General features: G+C 44.1%; 1 protein-coding gene across 4 annotated transcripts in view; it reads left to right on the top strand.

Moving 5' to 3' along the window:
* The first annotated feature begins 10,469 nt into the window (after positions 1–10,469).
* Positions 10,470–22,581, top strand: part of LOC148500779 (uncharacterized) — a 29,275-nt gene continuing 17,163 nt past the window's right edge. For 2 of the 4 annotated variants that reach the window (XM_088451333.1, XM_088451330.1), the window contains exons 1-7: positions 10,528–10,606; positions 12,183–12,349; positions 14,699–14,822; positions 14,939–15,036; positions 15,361–15,475; positions 19,221–19,318; positions 19,472–19,583. In XM_088451333.1, coding sequence (XP_088307459.1) covers positions 14,738–14,822; positions 14,939–15,036; positions 15,361–15,475; positions 19,221–19,318; positions 19,472–19,583 — 508 coding nt within the window. In that variant the 5' untranslated portion in view covers positions 10,528–10,606; positions 12,183–12,349; positions 14,699–14,737. Of the gene's footprint in view, positions 10,607–12,182; positions 12,350–14,698; positions 14,823–14,938; positions 15,037–15,360; positions 15,476–19,220; positions 19,319–19,471; positions 19,584–22,581 lie in introns of all 4 variants that reach the window. The other 2 variants (XM_088451331.1, XM_088451332.1) reach the window with 2 other exon arrangements.

The following is a 22,581-nucleotide window of genomic DNA, read 5'->3' as shown; positions in this document are numbered from 1 at the left end:
CGCCTATAGCACATACAGTTATAATTGTGAATTTAATTTATTGACACTAGTCATATGTATATATATATATATATATATATACACATTACTTTATACAAAACCTCACAAATACTTAGTTCTATAGATGTGAAGCACAGGAAACCCCCCCGAATACACCTGTACGTTAAGGTAATAGTCCGAGAAAGAACACTGGTCCTGACTGATGCTTGGATAAGCTGCAGGAGCCCACTGCCTAAGTATGCGACACACTGGTCCTGTGTGACACTTGGGTAAGCTGCAGGAGCCCTTTGCCTAAATATGGCACAGTGCAGCACACAACAGTATATGTCAGACCTCACAAATATTACTTTTATATACAGTATGTGAGTAAAAAGACCCATCTTAACTACACCTGTATTAGGGTAGTATTAGAGGAAAGGTATAGATATATGCTGACAGTTAGGAAACAAAGACAAAGACAGGCAGCACTAGCATAAGTCACATACAATGCAGAAAGTATACTGCAACGTGGAACTACAATCAACTGCCCAGATTCAGTGTCTGGGAAGGCTATAGTGCTGCATACATCAATCCAAAGGAGAGGTATGTAGGGGGACTGGACCACACGCTGGCCTGAGAGATCTGCGATTAACCACCATAGAAAATGGCCGCTGGAGACCTCAAAGGGGGCGTAGCCACAGGAGGAAACAGCTCAGCAAAGCCAGACCGCAGTGGAAAGGCGCAGTGAGCTGAGGGGAGGAGCTGCTACAACAGGGAAGGCTGACTCCCCTGGCTGAATATTAACCCCTGGGACGCTGGTCTCCCGCGCTGATACTGTCCCTGGTGGTCTAGTGGAAGCGCAGGGTATGGGGGGCCTACGTTTACCTCAGCTCCTCCGGTCTGTCCCCTGAGACCGGATTCAATGACTGCTGTGGGTCACCGCAAGCGGTGACCTGCCTTACCTTGTCCCCATACGTCCGGCCGCAGGCAGGGAAGTCCGCGGGGCCCGGCTAGCACAGACCCCGGGGTCCCGCCGAGATCCCCAGATCGGTGCTGGCGTTGTGGTGCCGGCGGGGTGACGGAGCGGCAGCACAGATGTCCAATGGACAGTCTGTTGCTGCGCGCTCTGAAGATAGTTAAAAAAACTACCAAATCGTAAAATAAAATCAGCTTTGGGGCTGATTTTGCGTTAACATTGACCCGGCTCTGGCCGGGCACCAACTACAACTGAGGTACCTCTGGCTCGGGGGCAGGGTACAGGAAGGATGGACCAGTGCATCCTGGGAGCCTAAACTTTAATTGTGTGATCCAACCTACACCCCAAGGTCTCCCTGTGGAGCCTATGGACCCTGAAGAAGAAAAGGAGTGGTGCCCACACACATACCGATGTGCTCACGATCCGATTTCTTGTCCAATTTCCTCATGAACTTTCACGGGAACTCCCTTGCCGTCGTGATCACGATTTTGGAAACAAGATACCCAATCTGTTTTACGATCTCATGATCTATCGGATCGTACGCATTGTGAGATTGGCCATAACAAATCAAGGAGAACAACCCGGATGACTATTGGAACTACCTGCGCATGGATGACGCCACCTTCCAGGAATTGTTGCATCTGGTGACCCCCCACATCCAGGGACAGGACACAAGGTGGCGGAGGGCAATCCCTGCTGAAGACAGACTGGTGGCTACCTTGAGGTACCTGGCTACAGGAAGGTAATTTGAAGACCTGAAGTTTGGGACACTCATCTCACCTCAGTCCTTGGGCATCATCATTCCAGAGACCTGCAAAGCCATCGCTATTGCAAGGTAAGTAAAAAAAACACACCACACATTGGTTTCTTGTGTAAAGAAAATGGGTACTAGCATATTTTGATGTCCCTAAAGTAAGTTATTAAAAATTCTGTATTTGTGCACCTGCCGCTATAATTCTATTCTTCAAAACACCTGCCGCATACTTGCAGAATAGCCCTGAACCTATTTCCCTATTGTTAAACAATTTTTTCCCTTTTTTTTTTTTTTTTTGCACCCCAATTTTTAAGTACATTTTTTGGGGTGTCCCTATTTTTTAAAAAAAACTTTTTTTGACACAGTTCTTTTTTAAATGTCATTCTCAGGGGTGCAGGCTATTTTTTTTAAGCCTGCACCCCAAAACCCCAAATCTGCACTTTTTTTCGACACCTATTCAATGGTGAAAAGTTATCACCGTTTTTTATCAAAGACTTTTCAAAACTGCGATAAGTCTTTGAAATTGAATACGGTGTAAAACTAAAACCAGTGATATTAACGCAAAAACGTTAAAAAGTGCGAAAATTAACGCAAAAACAGACTTATCGCACCCATATTGAATACCCCTATTAATGTTTTAATATTTTATTTTTTACAGGTTTTTAAAGGTTATGGTATTCTAATCGTGTTTTCTTTTACAGGAATGTCATGTGCTCATTGCTTGCTAATATAATGTTTTTCTTTGTTTGACAGCATGGGTCTTCCACCTTTGGGCCTATCGCTGTTGTAGAACTACAGATCCCAGGATACCCTAAAAACATTTTTAACATGCTGTTATTTCCCAAGGGTGGGTGGCAGGTCATCCTGGGATCTGTAGTTCCACAACAGCTGGAGACCGAAAGGTAGAAGACCCCCAGCTTTAAATAATGTGTGTTTTTAAATGTAATGTATGGTGATTATTTTGTAAAATATGTATTTTTTTTTTTTTTGTTATATTACTTCAAATGTATTTTTATTTAATCTGTATTGAATTGATTTTTAAACATGTTTATTATTAATATAATATGTTATTTTAATATGAATAATCTTCCTGGAATGTATTTGTTTATTTTGATTAAATATTATTGTCTATTAATAAAAAAAAAAATTGATTGGTTTTCTAATTAATTGTTAGGTGGCCCCATGACGTGGTTAGGTAAGGGGGAACACATTGGTGGGCAGTGGGAGCTTAAATGCATGACCCAGCCACCACCCGCCTCAATACGGCGGGCGGTGGCTGGGTCATGCATTTATTACCTGGGGGCACACATTGGTGGGCAGTGGCGGAGCACATATTGGTGGTCAGTGTGGTTGCATTTAAACTGTACAAATACTCACCAAACTTCCAGCAAAACAAGACTTCCAGTGTGCAGGCCCCCAAAGTGCGTTTATCATCCTCCATACACGATGCTGCACAAGATGGCGATGGGGCGTGCACAGGAAACTGTCAATATAATTATGCGTTGTGCGATGAATCGTAAGATTCGTCGTGAGGGAAAAAATCCCTCACGATCGGCTTCCATCGTGTTCCAGGTTGGCTAATCTGCCCTACAGCATGGCAGATCAGAGGATGCGCATCGGCATCGTGATCGTGAGTATTAACTCACGATTTGTACTTTTATTACCCGATTCGTCGTCACAATTGGTCGAAATCGCCCAAATTGGATGAAAAGTCGGTATGTGTGTGGGCACCTTAAGTCTGACTATGAGAGATTGTTAGCTGTGAATTATTGTTATTTGCAACAGTTCAATTTATAACATTGTATCAGCACGGGTCCTGTAACTTTGTATATTTGTTTCACTGACAGAATGAAAGCACAATTACCTAAGGTTTTATTACCAAACTCCTTATGCTGGGCATACACGGCCAGATAAAATGCCTGTCAGACCTTCAGACATTTTATCTGGCAGCCTGCCAGCTGCAGATGTTGCCAGCATGCACTGTGAGATTTCTCTCACAGTGTATCAGCCCGACATCCGCGCTCCACCCCGGGGGAGGAGACATTTCCCTGTTCCTTCTGTAGGAAGGAACACAGGAAATGTCTGTCTGTCGGCCGCGGCTGGGCATACACTGCCCGATGCGGCCGACAGATTACCGGTAAATATCGCATCGGACGGGCATGCTGGACAATCCAGCATGCCCGACCGAGCAATATTTAACCCTCGGTTTCCCCCCCACACGCTACAATTATCGGGGCGATCCACCGATATCGGGCGGATCGCCCCGATAATTGTAGCGTGTATGGCCAGCTTTAGGCATTCTTCTATAATCAGACTATTAGTAGGTGATCTATCTGATCATTTATAACTACTTGAGTGGAACAGATCCCGATCTTCTGAGGAAAGATAGAATACACAAAGAGGAGTGAATTGCTCCAATAATATTCCCTTACGGTTCTGTTGTAAAATCACTGTCTTTAATAACTAAGAGGAGATTAATATTCCCAGGTGAGGTGAATATCCAGCAATTATAACAGACTCATATGCGTATTCTCATAATTTACCTCACATGAGGGAAATTACCTGCTGCCACAATTATAGACTACAATCTCTATTTTAAATTGATCCTACTAGTGGTGATTTAAGTGGTAAAAGTATACATATATAGGGGCCTATGTATCAAAGCTGTGAGAGAGATAAAATTGTAACTTATGTAAATAAATCGCCAACCAATCAGCTCCTATCATTTTTAAAATACAGCCTGCAAAATGTAAATTGGAAGCTGATTGGTTAGCACTTTATCTCTCATAATGTTATCTTTCTCACAGCTTTGATACATAGGCCCCCATAATCTTGTGACAGAATAGAACACCATAGGCCTGATTCAGAGCCGCTCGCAAAAAGATAGCGCTCGCTCTGAATCAGGGCGGACGTTATTTTTTAAAAAAACGACCTCCTGGCTGCTCGCATAGCTGTGGGTGACCATCCACAGCTTTTGCGAGCGGCCAAGTGATGGTCGCGACCATCGGGCTTGCGACGAGACCCTTGTGGTAGCTTGCCGCTTGCCTGCCGATTGGCCGGCTACAGTGGTGCTTGGAGATGACGTCATCTCCAAGCTTCCACTTCAACGCCGGAAAAGCGGGGTCCGGTGTGAACGGCTCCGACTCGGGAATATCCTGGGTCGGCGCCGGGGGAAATTCCGGGTCTGATCCGGATTGAAACCCTGTTCCAAACTCCTGGACCATACCCGGAATTTCGGTATAAAAGCAGTATTATTGATATCATGGAAGTCGTTGTGAGGGTGTGAGAATACCCTTGGCATATGGTTTTAATCTTTAAATTTCATTCTTTGATCTATATTTTAATATTTTGCTATTATTCTACTCCTGGAGGGGAATCATTTATCATTTTTTTAATGAATATCCAATAAAAGTTGTTTTTTATTATTTTTTATTCTATTTTGATCTTTATAATATTCGACTTGTGCACCAAGATACTACCCATTTCTCTTCTCCCTTCAGAAGAATCAGTGAGTCAGGAACCGGCATCCATGCCATTGGGTGAGACACCAATTGATTCAGAGTGAAATGAGGTGTTTCGATGGGGGGGGGGGCAATACATTGACTTATCTGCCTAAAGTTGAATGGTCAGTGACCACCATGGAGAAATGACAGGATTGTCCCTAAAATTGTAGACGTGAAGTCTGTTCATACAAGAAGTGCAATTGTGTGTGTGTATAGGCAGAGATCTACACCTATCAAGATGCGTACAGTTCTACATTAGCAGCGATTACGCCATGTCAGGCATATATCAGATACACATACACGGCACATCTATCGCTGTTCCCCATGTAAAAAAAAAATCAATACAGGAAACACCTATGAGCTTCACAGGTAAATCAGTCAATCAGAGGCGGATAGCTGGTGCTGGCAATCGTCATCAATAGCAGCACATAATTGTATCAGCCCTCCTCAACCCACGAATAGTACAGCGTATATATATATATATATATATATCTCCTTGCCAGTCCGATTCTGTTTGTTATTACAGCTTACTGCACTCAGTCTGCGTTATTCCTCCCCATCCCCTTCTCCGGGTGCAAGTTAACAGGTCAGATACTCGCTTTTTTGACCATGAGCCGTCCAATATTTGTGTATTTGATGCTGAAACATAGGTAATTACATCCATCTCTCCATCAGGCCCTATGTGTTTTAGATTTTAAGTGTAATTGAGGGGTATATGCCTAAATAGCCATGAAACTCAGCATATCCCCCAATTTCTTGTGAATGCATAGACCAGACGCCATTAGGCCTCTCATCGTGCTGTTGAAGCAGCATTTCTTAACCACAAGTGTGTCGGCTGCAATATCTGAGCTCTATATTGCTACTGTAAATGTATATGACATTTATAAATCAGAACTTCCATTTTAAAGATATAAATAGTGTTCACTATGGGCTGGGCGCCTGACCTAGAAAAAGGGCATTTTGGAGCGCGTGTGCCCGCAAAGGGGGCATGACCTAGAGAAAAGGGGGGGTCTTTAAGACGCACCCCCTTTTCATCACTCTTGGGGGCATGCCTGGCACTTATAGAGAAAGCGGGCTGCCCCCAATCTCTCCCTTTTCTGTGTATAGATGCTGGATGCATGCGCCCGGAATCTATTCACTGGCAGTAATCGACGGCATCTAGCAGGCTGTTTAGCTGGGAGATGCCAATGGAGGTAGAGCACATTCTGCCCTCTTTGAAATGAGGCAGGGTGCGGCGCCCTGCTAAAACAGCCAGCGGGAACGCTAATTAATATGTAAAGGTAAATATGTAGACAGTAACAGTGTTATTGAACAGCTTACTACAGGCTACATCAGTAGTAGGTAATCAGGACTTCCGGTGGTCAGAACATTGCATATGGCCGTGTTTTCACAGAAAGGGTAGTGGACAAGTGGAATAGCCTCCCATCAGAGGTGGTAGAGGCTAAGACAGTAGAGCAATTTAAACATGCATGGGATAGACATAAGGATATCCTTCAGAAGAAGTAAGGATCAATAAGGGTTGAGGTAATAATATGTTTAAAAATGGGACAGATTAGATGGGCCAAGTGGTTCTTATCTGCCGTCAAATTCTATGTTTCTATGTTTACATGGGCTCAGAGTGAAGATTATCCATCCCTGTCCATCACCACTCTCTCGTAGACTTATCAGTGGTTTAGTGCGCACCATCGTCCCTTACCACCCTTCTGCATCCCCTTTGTGTGCTCATTTTGGCCATTCAGAGCCCCCTTTAGTTTCCTTGGAGTCAAGGGCCTACTGGGATGAGCTCTATGCTGCTTCCCTGCTGTGGATGCCACCTCGTGGCCTTGACATTTAAGAAACTGAAAGTTTGGAACAATCCATGGATATATACAAAACACACAAAGAGTTCATTGAAAAACATAAAACAGTTAATGAAAGAGTTGAAAAATTTGAAAAACATCTTGAAACAACACCAAGAAGAGAGAAGAGATCATTTAGAAGGTTATAAAAAATAATGCAACTCGATCATTAAGGATTAGAAATAATCAAAATAGAAATAAGCCTCAGTATAGGAGTAATGAGGGTTCCAAAACTCTTCCCTCTAAGAATTTAGGTAGAACAGAACAAGACCTAATGAGGGAATAGAAACCAGGATCGTCAAATCTATTCTCTACTGTAGGTGATCGGAATAACCAACATCACCATCATACTTCCAATTCTCATCCTAACCCACCTAGGATCTAGAAACAAAACTGAAAGAAAATGCAAAAACCTTATCCATAGGTTTTTTTAGGGGATCATCCCAATTAGATCTATTGGGATCCAGAACATGTATGAAGAGAGACCCTAAAAAGATCAAGGGATTCAAGCGCAGAGGGAGAATAGAGTGTACTAAAATGAAAGCAAAACGCAAAAAGACTTAAAACAACATCAAATAAAATTGAGATTGAATACATTATTGTAAGAAATTAGTCCAAGACCAACTCTCTCTACTCAGTAAGGGCTAAAAATGATCAGCCACAGCAACACCAAATATATTTGATTTCTTTTTAGATCTGAAAAAAATATATTAATTTCCAATTCTCCTAGATTCCACTGATAAAAAACTGCCATCAATCCTAGAAGAACTATGGGAGGAAGGTGATATCATTGAATCAGGAAGGACTGAGGAATGGGACACAATAAAAATTCATGACACTATAAAGAACACTTTTACACTTAAATCAATTTTGTTTCCCAATTACGGCAAAAAGTACCAACATTGAACCCTTACATAAAGTAACTATGGATGATTTTAGGAACATATGCTTAAACACAGGAAAAGAACCTTCTGTCACATGTGCCAGATCCCGGCAGGTACGTCCAAAGATGACATCTTTGTGGGCGGCGGGATTGAAGTCCCATTATATAAAGGAGGATCTTGGACACTTCTCTTTTGACAAACAATGGACTCCCAAACCATACTCCAGCATCCCGGTGATTACGTCTGCTCGTTTCTGACATTTGATTTGGTTGTGACCTGACTCCGTCCCATTGTTGGTACTGCGATTGGTATTCCGGTTTTGACCTTGGCTTTACTCCATGATCTGTTTACGTCTGCTTCCTGGTACTGTTTTGTCCTTTAGGTTCTGACCAGGCTTGTCGACTACCTGATACACCTGCATTATACTTTACAAGGGAACCGAGTCTGAGGGCCGCGATCTGAGTGTCGGACGCAGCTGAGTTCAAACCTCCTTGCTGGGTTCCCTGGTGAATACCGCCGGCATGTTAGACTCCGCACCTCAGTACTGGGTCTTGCCAATCCCGAAGTACGGGCTAGCATCCACTATCCATCCGTGATTTGCGACACCTCCAAATCCTGTAATCTATCAAAAAAATAAAAGGAGCCCTTAAGAAGCTCACACAAGATACATCCATCGTCCTAAAAGAGTCCGAGAAGGGGGTGTCTGAAGGTTCAGGACAAGAGTAACCCTTTCCTTTCCACAGCAAAGCAATTCATTTTCTTCTTTAAACACCAACACCTTTAATTTATCTTTTACTTACACATACAGTATGATAAGAATCGGAGAGGTTTCCTGGCTGTGACCCTAGAAGCCATTGGGACTCTATATAAACTTCAAGTTTCATCAAGCCAGTAGGCACCCAATCTCACCTCCATTTCAGAAGCGCTGACTTCAGGTTGCGGAGAATTAATATCCCAAATGGCCAATTAATGCCGCAGCGTGAATGACCGGTCACAACGGGATTGGACATTTGTCGTCATGAAGTCGTTTCTGAAAGGTGTCTTGAGTATGTTGATGCATCATGATATGCTATGGAGCATAGGTAGGCGGTGGTGTGGTATAGGTTGGAATTGCGAGTGGGGTATGATCATGTCATCTTGGCATCATCCCCAATATACAATGCCAAAATTACTGGCGTAAAACAAGGGGCGAAGCTAGAAGGACACGATTTACCACAAATTGCGCCATTGGCCATCTGAACCGCGCTCTATTCTGGGCGGCTGAGAGGACCACCCGATATTCAGAAGCCTCCGGCTGTTCAGCTAGGGTAGGCAAGACAGTAGTAAAATAATGTCAATAACACAATAATACTGTATTTTCAATATGTAACTGCAGTAAATATTTACACATTGGATAACATTTTATTATTATTATTATGTTTTATTAAGTATGTGAGGATAAAGATGTTAGATAGTATAAGAATATGACTGGTTCCTCTGTGACAAAAAATATCGGTACTTCCTAATCTTTGCGGCCCCCTGCTGGAGGCGCTGGTTACGCTACTTACGTATCTTCACTAATCAGTGAAGATACGCAAGTAGCATAAAGATGAGGATATACCATTCGGCCCCTTGCGGGCTCGCTTCGCTCGCCACGCTGCGGGCACAGAGATATTCCCCCTCCATGCCCACTTGAATGGTAGGGAATGACGTTGGACACTGGCTGATCTTTACGCTACTTACGTATCTTTACTGACTAGTGAAGATACGGCAGTAGCGTAACCAGTGCCTCCAGCGGGGGCCGCAATGATGAGGATATCCAAATTATCTTCAAGTGCTGAGCGACATATAATAAAGAGAGATATAACATACAACCTGTATAAAATCATATCTATAACCTCCCTCCCAATGCCTTACACTCCCCCTAATGCCTAAACCTAACCCCGCTACCCTCCCTGTGCACCCTGATACTTACCATTCGGGATGTTGACGGTCGGGATACTGGTGCCGGGATCCCGACCTGGTGGGATTTCGGCGCCGGTATTTAGACCGTCGCTATCCCGCACGCCGGGATGCCGACTACATCCCCTATAATAGTGATATAGTAATATTGTGTTACTCTGCCATACACTATAGAAGAGTTACAGGATCCTGAGAGTCCCCTCTGTGCTGGGTGAGCCTGGGGCTGGGAGTCTCTCTGATCTATTACTGTAGAATAGTGATCTTACATATTATATTACATATCCTAATAGTACTGTGTAACCACTGAGTAGGGGAGAATAAGCTAAATACCGGCGGCCATTTTCTTGTAGTACAGCTGGTGAATATCCTCTGATGGACAGACACGGTGCTCTGTTTATGTGGGATAAATCAGACGCTGTCTTGTGAATAGCGGAACCTGTATGTGGGCTGACTGGTAACAATGTTGTAATTAAGAGTAAAATGTGATCATATTATTATTATTAGTGTACCGTACTCAGTTAAGACGGTGGTGGCCATTTTGTTATAGTCTCCAAGGCAGCGCTGATTTTACCCATTTTATCTCCCGCCTGTAACAAGTGACGCTACGGAGGGGGCGGGGCCACGGAGGCAGGAGGCGCCATATTGTCCCAGGTGAGAGTCTGCTACTTTAGATCTCCACAACGGTGATTTCATCCGGATTATTGTGTGAGACAGAGTTTAACTAGGCTGAGGTAATATATATCTGTAATACATATTATATAGAGGAGAGGGGACTGTACAGTGATATATGATAGGGGATAACACAGCTCCCAGCACACACTGATATGTGGTATTATTATATAGGGAGAGGGAACTGTACAGTGATATGATGGGGATAACAGCTCCCAGCACACACTGATATGTGGTATTATTATTATATGGGGGAGAGGGGACTGTACAGTGATATATGATGGGGGATAACACAGCACCCAGCACACACTGATATGTGGTATTATTATTATATGGGGGAGAGGGGACTGTACAGTGATATATGATGGGGGATAATAACAGCTCCCAGCACACACTGATATTTATGAGGTATTATTATATATGGGGAGGGGACTGTACAGTGATATATGATGGGGGATAATAACAGCTCCCAGCACACGCTGATAATTATGTGGTATTATTATATATGGGGAGGGGACTCTACAGTGATATATGATGGGGGATAACAACTCCCAGCACACACTAATATGTGGTATTACTTATACAGAGGAGACTGTACAGTGATATGACGAAGGGATAACACAGCTCCCAGCACACACTGATATGTGGTATTATATAGAGGAGAGGGGACTGTACAGTGATATATGAGGGGGGATAACACAGCTCCCAGCACACACTGATATGTGGTATTATTATTATATGGGGGAGAGGGGACTGTACAGTGATATATGATGGGGGATAATAACAGCTCCCAGCACACACTGATATTTATGAGGTATTATTATATATGGGGAGGGGACTGTACAGTGATATATGATGGGGGATAATAACAGCTCCCAGCACACGCTGATAATTATGTGGTATTATTATATATGGGGAGGGGACTCTACAGTGATATATGATGGGGGATAACAACTCCCAGCACACACTAATATGTGGTATTACTTATACAGAGGAGACTGTACAGTGATATGACGAAGGGATAACACAGCTCCCAGCACACACTGATATGTGGTATTATATAGAGGAGAGGGGACTGTACAGTGATATATGAGGGGGGATAACACAGCTCCCAGCACACACTGATATGTGGTATTATTATTATTATTATATTGGGGAGAGGGGACTGTACAGTGATATATGATGGGGGATAATAACAGCTCCCAGCACACACTGATAATTATGTGGTATTATTATTTATGGGGAGGGGACTGTACAGTGATATATGATGTGGGATAAGGAAGCTCCCTATACAGACTGGGACCTGCTGATGACTGCTGTGTGAGGGACGGCATAGCTGCCACTTGTCTTCATATATCTCCTCTAGTGGAGAGAGAAGAGGGTGAAGGGAATGAAGTAGGAAAACTGACAGTGAAATAGCCTGGGCTAGGATGTAGAGAAGACGATAGTCTTGATATATATGATGCTGATACAACTATCATGTGCAGGAGGAACAGCATTTATTATAAACCAGGATGTGCACAGTGAGAGCAGCCCCCTGGAGATTATCCCACCAGTGTTACCATCTTCCATGTGATGCTGGTACTTGTACAAGGCAATATCACATGGGCTTTTCCTTACTTATTTTATTTATGGCAGATCCAGCCCTAGATGGAGGCCTGATGACGAAGGGGCCGGATGTAAAGGAGACCAGATAAAACCAAGCAGGAGGAAAGAGCGGAATTCTCCCAAAGAGACGGAAGTGTAAATGGTTGTAAATGGAGTAGAATAACAGCAGTATGTGCTGCAGTGACTAGTGAGGACGGGTGAGTTATTATTAGGTAGCATTGCATGCAGCACTGAGGTGGGGTAATGTGTGGGAGGGAATGGTGGCTGGGGAATGGTCCGGATAGGCATCTGCAGTTGTTTGGGCTGACAAAAGAAGATTGAGAACCAGGCAGTGGTGCAGGAGCACAGCAGGCCTGTGGAGGAGGTACGCCAAACCTCCTCCTACCTTTACTGCTGTCTGACTCCTTTAACGAAACTGGATCAGAACCTCTATATACCCCTGCCTATACCTTCTAAAATCCTACCTATAAACCTCTAAGAATGACGCTAATTTGCGTACGCAATCATACAGTAAATGGAGACTCCAGACTTAGAACATGTGGTTCCAAAGCACAAAGTATTATTCAAGTAAAAGTACAGTCAGTTACACGCTATTGATCCAGACACAATTAGACGCAAAGGAATTATACAGACACCCAAGTACAGTATACATACGCAGCGCTTCCGGACCCGGTGATAGGTATCAGCAAGAGACCCCTCGTCATTCAACATTCAGCAAGAAGACTAAGAACCCAGCGTTTGAGCACACATATTTATATCCCCCAGAATAGAACGGACAATAGAGAAGTTTGTTGCTGATGTCATTGGTTCCCAGGGGAGAAGCATCTGTTACAGAGCATTTAACAGACTGGTTCAAATAGACTCTCCCTGCCTCTAACAGCTGGGGGTCTTTCCCTCCCGCCCCCAATGCTGCATCCTAACAGTTGTTCATAAAATATACATTTTGTTGCTTGTAGTCTCTGTGGTCCATAAGTTGCGAATGCATGATGCGATCTCCACACCGATAGTACCAGAATTCTGTTGAAAGAGTACGCATCAGTACGAAGCCAAACACTGCTTTCTTAGCATGTACAGAACCTAAGTTATCAAATATCTTTATTTCACAGCACTTAAACTAACTGAACCAACTTAAATCTTATACTTTAAAACTTACTAAACCTTATGTGTGAATATGTAATGTGTGAGTATTCGGGGTTTGATATAAGGACGCTAGCTAACTTGGGGCAGATGCGTGCGCATAAAGCTAATAATACAGCGGTTTCATACAAAGTCCTATGCATTCGCTAATATGCGACTAGTTAACAGCGCAATTGTGCGTATTAATGTGTGTATGAGAAATGATGAAAGATGCAATCGCATGTTGCTAATAATAATATCGCCACATGTACTAAAGGGTAAGTTTATCTAAAATGGCGCTTAGGCGGCCATTCGCAAAATGGCGTCTTGCGGCCAGTCGCAAGATGGCGTTGCTGCGATTTTAATTTTAAACTGATCTGGTCTCAGCCAATTATCCAGCTTCGACACCTTCATAAATGCAATACGTATATTAATGTATATAACTAGTAATAACTTTGGAACTATGGCCCTCATTCAGAGCCATACGCTCTGAGCAGAGCGCACGCTCTGAATGAGGGCCGCCCTCCATGAAAATGGAGCGTCCTCCTAGACGCTCGTATAGCTGTGGGTCACCACCCACAGGCTATACGAGCGTGCAGTTTGATGGCCGCGATGGTCTTGACCATCGCGACCATCGAAACTGCGTACAAAAGCCTGTGGTTGAGTTTTTCAACCACAAGGCTCGGAGTGATTTTGGCTCTATCAGAGCCAAAATCACTCCCACTGACATCACTAGTGATGTCAGTGGGCTGGCTTCTGACGGGAGGCGTTCCCGTGGGAACGCCCCCGTCAGGGAGGCACGCCCCCGGCACGCCCACCGAAGGGGGCGTGCTGTCAGTCAACATCGACAGCACGCCCCCTTTGAAGAGACACTACGAGCGAAGGAAAATCCTTTGCTCGTCGGTTCTGGCGCATGCGCACGACGGAGCTCCCTCCGTCGTGCGCATGCTCAGTGCAGAACATCGACCCACTTGCAGCGGACAGCCGCTCGCGAATGGGTCTGAATCAGGCCCTATATTTTTTTCCCATTTTTGAACAAAGCTTTGAGAACAGAGAACAAATACTGCTGTGCTGGTCTTTTTTTATTTCTTGGTCAACAACACTTTATTTGGATGTCTCCTCTTAGCATTTTCTTTTGAAAGATAAGGATGATTACAGCCTGGCAAATGGGGAATGTACATGAGCTAATATGGTCAATGATCTTTTATATGCCTCTCCCACTATTTCTATACCCCGTTTTTTCTCTCTCCATCTTTTCTCTTTCTCTTTTGTTTCCTTTTTTTCTTTCTATCTCCTTTCTCTCTCCCTCCCCTGCTCCTTTTGCCTGATCATTCAGCTGCTGACTGGAGAGGTGACTGCTGGGAATGGGACATTATACAGTAACACCAGGGGATGTGTCTGGGTGATGACTGTATCATTGTGTGTTTCAGGTTCCTATAAGGTGTGAGGAAATCACTGTCTATTTCTCCATGGAGGAGTGGGAGTATATAGAAGGACACAGGGGTCTGTTCAAGGACGTGATGATGGAGAATCACCGACCCCTCACATCACTGGGTAAGAGGAGACTGTCACTTACTGTAATGGAGAGAGCAGCTATGGGGCCACCTATATACACATCATCTGATAATCACATATATACAGTGTAATCAGTCACTGGGTGTCTCCTACAGATGGAGCCAGTAACAGGAATACCCCAGAGAGATGTCCCCGTCCTCTTTATTCCCAGGATGATACAGAGGAGAATCACAGTGTCCTACAGGGGGATCAGGTAGGTGGGATTTAGGGTCTCACCCAATACCAGAAGAAACTGTGTGCGTCTCATGCGCTGATATTCTACTAGTATGGCATAGAGCAGCTAATCCTTGTACAACCTAATGCTACCTTCTTTTATAAGGGCTCTCACCATTTATATAAATAGTAGACAAAGTAAAAAAACAACAAAAAACCTAATGCAGCAGGACTTGTATGTGTACAAGTAACCCAAGGACCTGTAGCTACACTACGCTTTGACTTTCTGATCAAATATTCTACTGTTTAGTCTTTGTTAATGAAATTGGTGTTTCTTACAGTGCTGTTTTATTGGGCTATTTAGGGTGAGCTCCTGAATATTATTAAGGTAGAGAATATCGATGAGGGAGAAGAAGAGAAATATACAGGTCATATCTTGGAGTATAAGGAGGAGGAAATCCCTACTGGTGTCGGCACAGGTGAGTGACAAACACTAAGTGCAGAACAGAGGGATTGATTCTGCTTGGATCGCTATTGCGACAGCGTACGCAGACGGCCGATTGCTGTGCATGAGTATGCATCGCAGTGCACGTCTGTGAGTTAGCATTGCGATTGCTCTGCGATCACTCACGGAGATACAGAGCCATCGCAGAGTGAGTGACGTCAGGGCAGCCTTTGGGGGTGGTGACAGGGGAGTGGTCGCAATAACGCAGGCGTGCCTGTCCGTTTGAACGCTGTTACTTGGGCGTGCATTAATTATCCACTGTGACAGCTTGAGTACTCACTGCGTGGGACGAGGTTAGCAAATTCTGAGTAAGATCTGACCTGTTGTAATTGTGCGTGGGGGGCCGTTGTTACGTGGGGGGCCGATGTTCCCGATGTGTATGCAGGACTGCAAAGTGTTACGGAAGTGAGATAGCGATTATGGGAGGCAGTGGGCGTCTCTATACTGGCTGTGCAACGGCATTGCGATTGCATTCATTAGCATATTTTGGCAGCAGATCTGCGTGCGTAATCGCAGCCTTGATCTCGGTAGCGATCCATAATCCGGCCCAGAGCCACATATTCTCCTTGTTCAGTCTCCTATTCTGCACCCTCCTCTGTCAATACAAAACTAATGAGGACAACGTATCTTTCCAGTGGGGGAGTCAGAAGCCATCAGCCCCTATTATACTCCTGCTCTCCCCCTCACATCATGTCACTGTGTGTTACCAGCCCAGAGATCTGACCAGTCTCCTCCCCACACTTTCTGGTGTATCTAATACATCAGGAGCCGTCAGCCCCTATTATACTCCCCTCACATCATGTCACTGTGTTACCAGCCCAGAGATCTGACCAGTCTCCTCCCCACAATCTCTGGTGTATCTCATACATCAGGAGCCATCAGCCCCTATTATACTCCTGCTCTCCTCCTCACATCATGTCACTGTGTGTTACCAGCCCAGAGATCTGACCAGTCTCCTCCTCACACTCTCTGGTGTATCTCATACATCAGGAGCCATCAGCCCCTATTATACTCCTGCTCTCCTCCTCACATCATGTCACTGTGTGTTACCAGCCCAGAGATCTGACCAGTCTCCTCCCCACACTTTCTGGTGTATCTAATACATCAGGAGCCATCAGCCCCTATTATACTCCCCTCACATCATGTCACTGTGTTACCAGACCAGAGATCTGACCAGTCTCCTCCTCACACTCTCTGGTGTATCTCATACATCAGGAGCCATTAGCCCCTATTATACTCCTGCATTCCCCCTCACATCATGTCACTGTGTGTTACCAGCCAAGAGATCTGACCAGTCTCCTCCCCACACTCTCTGGTGTATCTCATACATCAGGAACCATCAGCCCCTATTATACTCCTGCTCTCCTCCTCACATCATGTCACTGTGTGTTACCAGCCCAGAGATCTGACCAGTCTCCTCCCCACACTCTCTGGTGTATCTCATACATCAGGAGCCATCAGCCCCTATTATACTCCTGCTCTCCCCCTCACATCATGTCACTGTGTGTTACCAGCCAAGAGATCTGACCAGTTTCCTCCCCACACTCTCTGGTGTATCTCATACATCAGGAACCATCAGCCCCTATTATACTCCTGCTCTCCTCCTCACATCATGTCACTGTGTGTTACCAGCCCAGAGATCTGACCAGTCTCCTCCCCACACTCTCTGGTGTATCTCATACATCAGGAGCCATCAGCCCCTATTATACTCCTGCTCTCCTCCTCACATCATGTCACTGTGTGTTACCAGCCCAGAGATCTGACCAGTCTCCTCCCCACACTCTCTGGTGTATCTCATACATCAGGAGCCATCAGCCCCTATTATACTCCTGCTCTCCCCCTCACATCATGTCACTGTGTGTTACCAGCCCAGAGATCTGACCAGTCTCCTCCCCACACTCTCTGGTGTATCTCATACATCAGGAGCCATCAGCCCCTATTATACTCCTGCTCTCCCCCTCAGATCATGTCACTGTGTGTTACCAGCCCAGAGATCTGACCAGTCTCCTCCCCACACTCTCTGGTGTATCTCATACATCAGGAGCCATCAGCCCCTATTATACTCCTGCTCTCCCCCTCAGATCATGTCACTGTGTGTTACCAGCCCAAAGATCTGATTCAACTGGGCCCTTTCACTCTGCACAGTAACCTGGGTTGCTGTGTGCTCATGTGAAATAACCCGGTTATTGCTGGCAGTGTGAAAGGGGTATTGCATAACTATAATCAAATAATGCAGTTCTGTAAGCTGAAATAATAAGCGGCTGTGCAGTCGGCTACAAGGGTTGCAAGAGTGGCTTTCCGCCAGTAACTGATGTAATAATCACGCGTTATGTAGGAGATAGGTGTTCAGCTCCTGCAGTAGCTGCACCAGTAGTGGAATATCCAGAAACTTCTCCCCAGTGAGACGGCGTTTCTCCTCTATAATCACCTGGCGGTTTCATCAGAGTTAGTGCAGTGGTTCCCAAACTTTCTTGAATCAGGGCACCCTAGTACATCAGCATTGTTTTCACGGCACCCCTAAGCCAAACGTTTGTTATTGAGAAATTATTCAGAAAAAATGTAGTGAAGTAGTAAAGTGAAGTAAATTGTGCTACCTGTCATCCTTCGGTTCAGTTATGTGGTTGTGGACAGGTTTGTGCTTCTGTTTGTGCACATATTTGACCATAAAGAATTTGATTTGATGCTGGACCAACAACCTGAGGCACCCCTGCAAGTGTCCCGAGGCAACCCAGGGTGCCGCGGCGCACAGTTTGGGAACCACTGAGTTAGTGATGCCGCAATCGCGCATTGCAGTCATAAGTTAATTGGCCGTCATCTGCAAATTGTGTGTACATTACTATATATTATTACATGAAAACAGTAAACCTATTATAATGTGGGTGCAGATGAGCACATAAGTTTAGTACCATACATAAGGGGCATTAGGGTTAGACGGATAAAGTATATGAGAGGGAAGGTAGAGTAGACCCTACCCCTGAGAGCTTATGTTCTAGTGGGGGAGAGATGGGCTGGTGAATAGGGTTCATTCGTTCTTCCATTACCTCTTGGCATGTTAAAGATGGCTCCATGTCTGGTTATTTTCTTCCTCACTTCTGTGATCAAATGAAGCGTTTTCTATTCTTTTCTAAATAAGTAAACTCTTCCCATTCCCGGACTCATTTTGATGTTCTGTATATCTATCAGACTCTTATCTATAGTATGTTTTTGGGTTTCCGTTGTTTGTGCTATCAGGGATTGTTACAAAGTGGAAGGGAGTGTTTGGGGAGACTATTTCAGCTACACAATGATCTGAGATGGGCTTATTAATGTACAATGACTTGCCACGCTGCTGGAGACGGACCCTGGGATGGGTAGGCAATGTGTGGCACTCCAGCTGCTATGGAACTACATATCCCAGCATGTCCTGCTAGGTTTCTGTTGTTAGATCATGTTAAGACTCTGGCAGGGCATGCTGGTATGTTTAGTTCACAGCTTTAGAAATACATTTTCATACATATCTTTGTGATGTTTAACTTATGACCTTTTTAAAAGGCTTCTTCATATGGACATATTCCATTGGGTGTGCATTGCTGTATTACAGTAACGTTAAGGTTAGAACGTATAAGAGATGTCTCCTTATAAACTTAATAAATATAGCATTTTGAGTACTTATGTGATTGAGATGATGTGTATACATTAACCTATGTACAATGTAGTCAGTCACTGTGTTTCTCCTACAGATAAAGCCAGTAGCAGAAATACCCGCAAGAGATGTCCCCGTCCTCTTTATTCCCAGGATGATACAGAGGAGATTCACCGAGTCCTACAGGGGGATCAGGTAGGTGGGATTTATGGTGATACCAAAGTGACCTTTCGCTGTGTGATTTACAGAGAAGCTGTTTGTGCCTTATATACTCAAATAAGGTCTAATTTCACTAATTGAGCTTAAACAGTAATATATGTGTTATATTATTATTAATGCATTATTTAGGGTGAGTACCTGACTGATTTTAAAGTGGAAGATATAAAAGAGGAAGAGGAGACGTATGTGAGGGGTGATCAGCAGTGTAAGAAGAAGAAAATGCCTACAGATATCCGCACAGGTGAGTAATAATCTCTAAGTACAGAACAATATTGCATTCTCCTTGTTCAGTCACTACAGCAATCTCTTATCCTACATCCTCATCTGTTAATACAGACTAATAAGGGGAAAGTAGCTGCCCATTGGGGGAGTCAGGAGCCATCAGCCCCTATTATACTCCTGCTCTCACATCATGTCACTGTGTGTTACCAGCCCAGAGATCTGACCAGTCTCCTCCCCACACTCTCTGGTGTATCTCATACATCAGGAGCCATCAGCCCCTATTAGATTTGTTCTTTCTTCATCGCAACATTCTCTTAATTTTATTTGAGCAGCACTATACGAGCACTGCACCAATCTGTGCTATTACTTGGTTAATTACTGGTAATTGTCTAATGGTTACTCATGGTGCTCCAGGTCATATATTTAGAATATTAGTCTTTCTAGAAAAAAAAACCTGGAGCAATTCATAAACCGTGTTAAAGTTGCAACATCGATATTCCTGCCCTCTGAGGTATTGGACACTGGAGCTGTTGAAAATGAACCTCCTAAAGCAGTAGATGTACATTTGCATCCCCAAACTCGCACAGTTTTGATTACTTGGCATCAGGCACAGAGCGAACAATAAGTCTATGGGGGGGGAAGGCGATTCAATTCAGCGCAATGTGAATAGCACCTCAGGAGGGTGCCAGCAGAAATCCTCTAGTCGGACCTGGCAGCGCTGTCGATTGAATAGCTCCGGGAACTCCTTCCTGGCGCTATTCACATCTCGCTGAATTGAATTGCTCACTATGGATCTGTAAGGATTGGACACTTCCTGTTCAGCATCTGTTGCCAGGTGTCCTCTATGGAGACTGGTACCGGCTGTTTCCACAGATTAAAAAAAAAACCTGAGACGTTGTATGGCGCATTGTCATTTACAGCAAAAGGCAGTGCTAAGAAAAAACAAGCATATGTTATCAATTTCAGAATTAATGTTCTCAATTGCTTCTAATACCCCTCTTACACAAGAGCAAAAACCTGGGTTTTTGCTGGGTCTTCCCGGGTCGCAGCTCAGTGTAAAAGGGTCCCTGAAAAATAACCCAGGTCAAGTGACCCAGCAATCCAACCCAGGTAGCTACCAGGGTTGGACCCAGGATGGACCTGAGTAATGGTGCAGTGTAAACGGTGCAATCCGGGTTATCTGACCTGGGTCATGCCTAAAATGAGCTGATTGGTGGTTGTGGAGCATTCACCTCCCCACTTTTTATGACCTCACAGGTTTAGCAGGGCAGACCTAAGTTCAGTGTGAACAGGGCTGACCTGGGAGTAACCCAGATCGAAGGTGCAGTGTAAATGGGTCTGACCAGGGTTGGAACCATGTCCAAAAACCCAGGTCAGACCTGGGTTTTTGGTGGAAAAGAGGTATTATATAAGTTGGTATTATCTGCATCCAAGAGTTACCAAAGAGAAAATAAAGCTGCGCTGTTTAAATCAGAGATTTTATGTGACACATACACCATTTAATAAAAAATAAATAAATATATATATATATATATATATATATATATATATATATATATATATATATATATAATATATATATATATATATATACACTACCGTTCAAAAGTTTGGGGTCACCCGGACAATTTGGTGTTTTACATGAAAACTGACTTTTATTTATCAAATGAGTTGCAAAATGAATAGACCATATTGTCAAGACATTGGCAACGTTAGAAATATTGATTTTTATTTGAAAGACTTTGCTTTCGTCAAAGAATGCTCCTTTTGCAGCAATTACAGCATTGCAGACCTTTGTCATTCTAGCTGTTAATTTGTTGAAGTAATCTGAAGAAATTTCACCCCACGCTTCCTGAAGCACCTCCCTCAAGTTGGGTTGGCTTGATGGGCACTTCTTGCGTACCATACGGTCAAGCTGCTCCCACAATAACTCAATGGCGTTGAGATCTGGTGACTCTATTACAGACAAAATACCAGCTGCCTGCTTCTTCCCTAAATAGTTCTTGCATAATTTGGAGGTGTGCGTGGGTCATTGTCCTGTTGGAGGTGGAAATTGGCTCCAATCAAGCGCTGTCCACAGGGTATGGCATGGCTTTGCAAAATGGAGTGATAGCCTTCCTTATTCAAAATCCCTTTTACCTTGTACAAATCTCCCACTTTACCAGCATCAAAGCAGCCCCAGACCATCACATTACCTCCACCATGCTTGACAGATGGCGTCAGGCACTCTTCCAGCATCTTTTCACTTGTTCTGCGTCTCACAAATGTTCTTCTGTGTGATCCAAACACCTCAAACTTCGATTAGTCTGTCCATAACACTGTCCAATGTCTGTGTTCTTTTGTCCATATTAATCTTTTCCTTTTATTGGCCAGTCTCAGATATGGCTTTTTCTTTGCCACTCTGCCTAGAAAGCCAGAATCCCGGAGTCGCCTAGTCACTGTAGACGTTGACACTGGCGTTTTGCGGGTACCATTTAATGAAGCTGCTAGTTGAGGGCTTGTGAGGCATCCATTTCTCAAACTAGAGACTCTAATGTACTTGTCTTCTTGCATTTGTGCACCGGGGCCTCCAACTTCTCTTTCTACTCTGGTTAGAGCCTGTTTGTGCTGTTCTCTGAAGGGAGTAGTACACACCGTTGTTGGAAATGTTCAGTTTCTTGGCAATTTCTTGCATGGAATAGTCTTCATTTCTAAGAACAAGAATAGACTGTCGAGTTTCACATGAAAGTTGTCTTTTTCTGGCCATTTTGAAAGTATAATCGAACCCACAAATGTGATGCTCCAGATACTCAACTAGCTCAAAGGAAGACCAGTTTTATAGCTTCTCTAACGAGCACACCCGTTTTCAGCTGTGCATACATAATTGCACAAGGGTTTTCTAATCATCCATTAGTCTTCTGACGCACTTGGCAAACACAATGTACCATTAGAACACTGGAAATGGGCCTCTATACACCTATGTAGATATTCCTTTAAAAACCAGACGTTTGCAGCTAGTATAGTCATTTACCACATTA

This window comes from Taudactylus pleione, unplaced genomic scaffold (genome assembly GCF_031769625.1).
Source record: "Taudactylus pleione unplaced genomic scaffold, aTauple2 ptg000547l, whole genome shotgun sequence".
NCBI lineage: Eukaryota > Metazoa > Chordata > Amphibia > Anura > Myobatrachidae > Taudactylus > Taudactylus pleione.
Note: the sequence above shows the minus strand (reverse complement) of the source record. Positions and strands in the feature narration are given on the sequence as shown.